Source organism: Tupaia chinensis, unplaced genomic scaffold (assembly GCF_000334495.1).
Source record: "Tupaia chinensis unplaced genomic scaffold, TupChi_1.0 Scaffold149011_1, whole genome shotgun sequence".
Classification (NCBI taxonomy): Eukaryota; Metazoa; Chordata; class Mammalia; order Scandentia; family Tupaiidae; genus Tupaia; species Tupaia belangeri.
Window position 1 is genome coordinate 939,209 of NW_006208857.1, and position 6,311 is coordinate 945,519.

The 6,311-nt window shown below is 56.5% G+C and overlaps 2 protein-coding genes across 8 annotated transcripts in view; both read right to left on the bottom strand.

The window, feature by feature from the left end:
* The window catches only part of TAPBPL (TAP binding protein like), a 9,558-nt gene extending 4,669 nt beyond the window's left edge, over positions 1 to 4,889 (bottom strand). The window contains exons 1-3 of one of the 2 annotated variants that reach the window (XM_027769223.1): positions 4,752 to 4,889; positions 3,314 to 3,544; positions 2,925 to 3,197 (exon numbers count right to left, since the gene is read on the bottom strand). In XM_027769223.1, the coding sequence (XP_027625024.1) occupies positions 2,925 to 3,197; positions 3,314 to 3,353 (313 nt within the window). In that variant the 5' untranslated portion in view covers positions 3,354 to 3,544; positions 4,752 to 4,889. Of the gene's footprint in view, positions 1 to 2,924; positions 3,198 to 3,313; positions 3,545 to 4,264 lie in introns of both variants that reach the window. The other variant, XM_006170828.3, reaches the window with a different exon arrangement.
* Positions 4,861 to 6,311, bottom strand: part of CD27 (CD27 molecule) — an 8,192-nt gene continuing 6,741 nt past the window's right edge. For 3 of the 6 annotated variants that reach the window (XM_027769225.1, XM_006170829.3, XM_027769228.1), the window contains one exon: positions 4,861 to 5,319. In XM_027769225.1, coding sequence (XP_027625026.1) covers positions 5,153 to 5,319 — 167 coding nt within the window. In that variant the 3' untranslated portion in view covers positions 4,861 to 5,152. The other 3 variants (XM_027769224.1, XM_014585140.2, XM_027769227.1) reach the window with 3 other exon arrangements.

A 6,311-nucleotide genomic window follows, 5' to 3' on the forward strand; every position in this document is an offset into this window, starting at 1 on the left:
CTCACCTGCCGCGGCGGGGCTGCTGTGGAGACTCAACAGAAGTCAAAAGCACACAGTCACAGCGCACCAGCCAGACGTGCTTACGCTAAATCTGATCACGAGAAAAACAGACAAACCCAAATGGTGGGTAGTTTACGTAGCGGCTGGCCTTGCCCCTTCACATAGGAAAGGCCATTCTAGATGAAAGACAAGGGACAGGACCACTACATGCAACGCGTGACCCTTGTTTGAATCCTGGATTTGAAAAAGAAATCCATAACTCACACTGGGCGCGTGTGCATGCATGTCCAAAATCCTGAGAGGAGAATGGAGGAGAAGGGATTGCACCGTGACCATCCCCCCAGGAGGTGATTTCTCGCTTTCTGCCTGTCTGCCTCTCTGGCCAGTGTATGCACCCTATAGCAAAAATCTCTCTCTAAAAAAAAAAAAAAAAATCTATAAAGAACACTATTGGGACAACTGGAGAAATTTGAATTTGACTATTTTTGAGAGTTCTATTATATTTATCAGTTTTTAAATATCTGAAGTAATGGGCCAGCCCTGTAGCCTAGAGGTTAAGGAGGCCAGGTCTCACATGGCCAACTGTGCTTCAGATCCCAGCCCCAGCAACCACACTGGGTGTATGTGCATGAGTCCCAAATCCCAACGGCTTGGACACATGGAGAAGAGAATGTGGCATGACCACACCCTGTGAGGGTGCTTTCTCCCTCTCTGTCTCTCCTTGGTGAGTGCATGAGTCCTGGCAATTAAACATATCTTGTTTCGGGAAACCAGCAGGTTATATCGCTGGACTCCCATGTGATCTACCAGAGTTCGAGTCCCAGACCCAGTGGCTTACATTGATGTCTGGAGTGTGTGCGTGCATGTTCAAAATCCTGAGAGGCGAATGAAGGAGGAGAGATTGCAGCATAGCCACCCCATGGCCCCGGGAGTGATTTCTCACTTTCTGTCTCTCTGGTGAGCACACAAGCTCATAGCAAAAATCTCTTTAAAAACAAACAAAAACCTTAAAAATAATTTTTTTAAATAATTATTTTATTTAATTTTGTTTATTCATTCATTTATTTTAATTTGACCAGAGAGAGAGAGAGAGAGAGAGAGAGAGAAAGTGAGAAAGCAAGCCACCAGGAGGTCTGGGACTCAAACCAGGGTAGGCCATGTGGGAGTGTCCAGCGCCTCAATGACCACACCACCTGCAGGTCCCTTAAATTTTTTTAACAGTTACTTTTGGGACCAGCAGTTAGCGTAATGGCTATGTTGCTGAACTCCCATGTAGCTGACCACAGTTCGAGTCCCGGACCCGGTGGCTTAAACTCACCCTGGGCGCATGTGCATGCATGCCCAAGATCCCGAGAGGAGAATGGAGGAGAAGGGATTGCGGCGTGGCCATCCCTCCTGAGGGGTAATTTCTCGCTTTCTGTCTCTCTGTCTCTCTCTGTCTGGGGAGCACACGTGCCCTATAACAAACAAACAAACAAACAAAAAACCTCTAAAAAAACCCAATTCTGTTCACACTCTCCTCCTCATGGCATCACGGTGGACTGCACCCCAGCCATTGCACTGCGGGTGACGGCTGTGATTATGCAGGCCAATATTCCTATCCTCTGCTATAAATTAACATATGCAACTATTGGAGCGGTTGGGGGTGAAGTGTTAGGGAATGTGCAAGTTACCTGCAGTTAGTTCGGGGAAAAACACCCACTGAGAATGTGCGAGGGAGGTGGTGTAGGAACAGTGGCGAGTCTGGGTGACGGGTTTGTTATTGTTCTTGCACCTTCTTAGCAGTTCGAAAACTCCAAATGAGGGGGAATGCCTCACCAGGCCAGGACTGTGTAGCCAGTAGGCAGACGTGAGAACCCTTTCTGGTAAGTCAGGATTAATTCAGGTTGGACTCTGGAAAGTTAAGAGTTTTCTGGGGCTTCCCAGGAGTAGGAAGGTGGTCCCTAATCCTCTTTGGACTCGAGTGGACCCTGGAGAAACCCACGTTCTCAATTCTTGTGTCTAGCATGTGCTGAGTCAGAGAGGGCGAGGCTCAGGCTCTTTTTTTTTTTTTTTTTTTTTGAGAGATTTTCACTATAGGGCGCGTGCGCTCGCCAGACAGACAGAGAGAGACATAGAGACAGAAAGTGAGAAATCACCCCCCGGGGGGATGGTCACGCCGCAATCCCTTCTCCTCCGTTCTCCTCTCGGGATCCTGGGCACGCAAGCACACGCGCCCGGCGTGAGTTTTAAGCCACCGGGTCTGGGCCGCGAACCGCGGTCGACTACGTGGGAGTCCAGCGACATAGCCATTATGCTAACTGCTGGTTCCCGAGGCTCAGGCTTTTTAATGAAAGAACGAGCCAAGTCCGTGTCCCCATGCTTTGCTTTAGTAATTATAGCATCCTGAAGCTCCAGACCAGGCTTCCTTTGCTTTTCTTTCTTTTTTTTTTTAAATAAATTATTTATTTCATTTTATTTACTATTTTTTAATTTGACGAGAGAGAGGGAAAATGAGTCACCAACTTCGGTACTTGAACCGCAGTCAGCCAGGAGCCCAGTGCCTTAACCACCACGCCATCTGCTGGCCCCAGGCTAGCTTTTCACCGGGAGACAGCTGGTGTCTGGCTTGTAGACTGCCGGGGCGACATAGTGCGCGGGGCAGCATCATGCATTGTATTTCCCTGGGGCAGCGGGTGAGGTGGTAGAGCATCGTTTTGAAGACCACCCAGGTTAGCTTGGTGCTAGGACCCTCTCTCAGGAGGGGGCCCCCCAGCAGTCACCTCTTCTGGGTGCAAGGGTTTTAGGCAGTAAGGACTAAGCCAAGGGGGTACCAGTGTGGCACATGGTGTGGACTTGTTCCCTTCTCTTCCTCCCCCCATCTCTCACCACTTAAAAAATAAAATACCAACCTCCCTTCTGCCGCTTGCTTTTGATTTTCTCACCTGTGGTCGGCACAGTCCTCCGGGGGCTCAAGGGCAGGTTCAGCATGGGGTGCCAGGCAGCTCTATTCTCAGCATCCCTGAGCGTCTTCAGCACTATGGAGATGCCAGGTCCCCCTCCAGCTGCCTGCACGTTGGCTATGAACCGAGCTGTCCTCTCGGCAGTGGCCTCTTGTCCGGCCTGGAGAAAATAGTGGGAGATCTCGCAGGTCACCTCCTTCCCACTGCAGTCCGCATGGAGCAGGGCCTCGGCCTGGGGAATCTGCACCTGGTCCACTGGGGAGGGCGGCACTCAGGTGGGGCGGCCTGAGTGCACCAGGCCCGCGAGAGGCAGGGGTGGGCGGGCCAGCAGAGGGATCCCAGGGGGATGAGGATGGGGCAGCGGGCATTACCAGAGGCCTCGAAGATAACAGGTGGGTCGTCTTTGGCCATCGTGTCCCCTTGGAAGTCGGTGAAGCCTTCCAGGGAGCCGTCATCCAGCACTGGCACCTGCCTCAGCACCAGCAGGGCCTTCACCCTGTCCCCACTGGCGGCCAGAGCTCCACGGTGCCCACCTTCCTTCACCAGGAAGCAGTCCACGATCACGTCCACGGCCCGCCATGGCCTTCCTGCTGCCCCAGGTTCTGCAGGGAGAGGCTGGGGTGAGCGCCCTCCAACCTGGGCTCCTGCCCCCTCCGTCCATGCTAAGGAGTCTTATGGGATCCTGGATGTCTTAGGTCCCCTCAGTCTCCTGTCATTCCCCACATCAACTTTCCGGGAAGCCCCTGCTACTCTAGGTAAGTCCTTGGTGCAAATTATTAAAGTCCTGGATTTGCCTTGCTCAGAGAGGTTGGTGCTTTTACGTATTTCCAACTACTGAATGAAAGACTCTCTCTAATTTAGGCACAGGGGTCTCAGTAAGCACAAGGGGGTGAGCCCATGGTGCCCGAGGAGCGACACTGGGCCTGGCTGTGGCTCAGGGCCTTGAAGGCCACCTCCTCAGCTTGCCCTGCAGCCATGGCGTTTGCCCTGCTTCCTGTTCCCCACCTCTGCGGGTGCTCTCCTAGCTAGGGACCCCCTCCAGCTCTCAAGGTGTCAGCGCCCAGGCCAGGGGCCTTACCAGTACAGTCCCCAGCCCCCAATATCCAGCCAGGGGCCTCTCTTTTCTTTAGCTTTTCCCCTGCCAAGCTCACAGCCCCTCTCCCCTCCATAACTGGTTCTTCACTTTGCCAGTGGCAGAGCTGAGCCCTGTGGGGTTAGATGGTAACTGGAAGGCCTCTCTGGGCCTTCTGGGATCCCAGGGAGGGTGGTTATCTGCTACCTGGGGCTTCCACAACCTCCCCAGCCCGTTGGCCCTGACTCACCGGTTTCTGTAGCTCCGGACAGAGCCAAGCAGAGCAGCAGGCACCAGCCCCGTGCACCCATGGAGGCTGCTGCTGCCCCTGCCTCCTCCCCAGCCCACTGCTTGCTGGTGAGGCCGCGGCTGGAGCAGAGGGGCTCTGCCAGCCCCGACGCGACGCAGAGCTCAGGCTGCCCTGTTCTGTCCTCTCCCTCGCTATCTTCTGTTTCACTTTCTCTTTGAGAAGTCACCGTGGCCGACTCTGCCTCTGTGAGGCACCCGTGGCAGCTGCCAGAGGCCGCTCACCTTCCCCTTTCTGCACCCCCACCACCCCGGGGGCTCCAAAGTGACTTCGGTGCACGTGCTCCAGGGCGGCCCCAAGGAAGTGGGATGTCACTGTGGGAGAGGGGAGTGGTCGACAGGGGACTGGACGGGGACCTTTCCTTATTTATCTTCTGCCGGTTCCACATCCCCTCCACGCTCGCAGGGCTAGGGCAGCCCCGAGGGATCACCTGCCGGCCGGAAGGAGGGTCTACGGAGAAGGCTCCTCCCTCGCCTCCTGGGCGGCGAGCTGGGCGTGGCCGGGCGCGGGACCGGGTCCCAGAGAGGGGAGAACGGCCGTCCAGTCGCAGAGTGTCACTTTATTTTGCTGATGTGGTAGGTGGGGCTTCCGCAGCTGGAAGTGTGTTTTACTACAGAGCCTGAGCCCGCCCACAGCTCAGGGGCGAAACGGGTTGGGCCAGGACACGCCCGGGACGCCTGCTCCCCGCCTCCCACGTCGTCCCTATTTGTCCTTGTTACTGCCCGTCTTGAGGCGGCGCCTCGGCAAGTGTGTACACAGGAAAGGGTCCGGGGGAGCGGGTGGTCCTGAGCGGGGCTCTCTGCGTGGTCGGTGGGCCCGAATGCCAGGGCGTTACTGCAGGATTGACCACCCCCGGCTCCCCACCCAGTGCTGGCCCGGGTAGGGAGCGGGCTCTGGTTTCCGGTAATCCTCCTGGATGGGGATGGTGCTGCCCTCCTCCTCCCTGGGGCAGCTGTAAGGACAGGGCGCTGCAGGCTCCACCGGTGTCCGCTCTCTGTCTGCAGAGAGAATCGGATGCCACTTGGCCAGCATGGGGGCAGGGGTGAAGGGAGGTGATGAGCAAGGGCGGGTCAGCTGGGACGGCTGTCAGGGGCGCCTGCTAAGAGGCGAGAGAGGAGGTGCCAGGGCTGGTGGAGAGGAGCGGGAGATGTCGCCGTTTCCGTTGGCAGCAGGGCCGAGGTGGGGGTGTGGCGGGGGCAGGACGGGACACCTGTCTTCTGCCTCTTACTTGATCCATGTCTTTGTCGGTGGAGAAACAGGGCTCCACTCAAGGTGAACGCAAGGAACATTCCGCACAGGATCACAAAGATGCAGATGCAGTCCCAGTTGCACGGGGTCCTTTGGGCTGTGACAGGCAGGGGCCCCCCAGGGCTTTTGAGAAGGTCTAGACCTTGATGCCATCCTGTCACTCCTGCCTCCCTCCTTCCCCCCCTCATCCTCAACCCCGCCACTGGGCCAAGTCATTCCTAATGGCCGGACTCTGCTTTCCCTCCTCTTACCTATACTCCTGGGGACTTCCCGGCTGGCTTCCCTCCTGCCCCTCCTGTAGGCAACCTCTCTGTGGTGAGGATTAGGGAGAAACTCACGTGGCCAGTTGGTAGAGAGAGACGTGACAGGCAGCTGCTTCAGGTCAGCTGGGTTCTTGTGGCTGACTCTACTGGCCTCTGGCATCTCTGGAGAAAGAGACAGAAAGTAGGCGCGGGGAGCCCCTGAGGACAAGCTGGCAGGTCTAGGAAGCCTGGGTGAGAGGGGAGGCAGGACAGGCTGACCCGGCAGTTCATCTGAGGTGAGTGCAGGTCGGGCGTCACTGCCACACCAGATGATGGGATGGCACGAGGGTTGCCTGGAACTTACTTCCGGCATGAGGAACGTGGGTGGGTTGTGGGTGTGGGGCTGGGGCCTGAGATGGGTGGGTGGGCGGCCGGGGCTTTGGGAGAGGGTCACACGCCGTGCACTCCTTGTCCCTGCACTGCCAGCCTCTGGGCCAGGC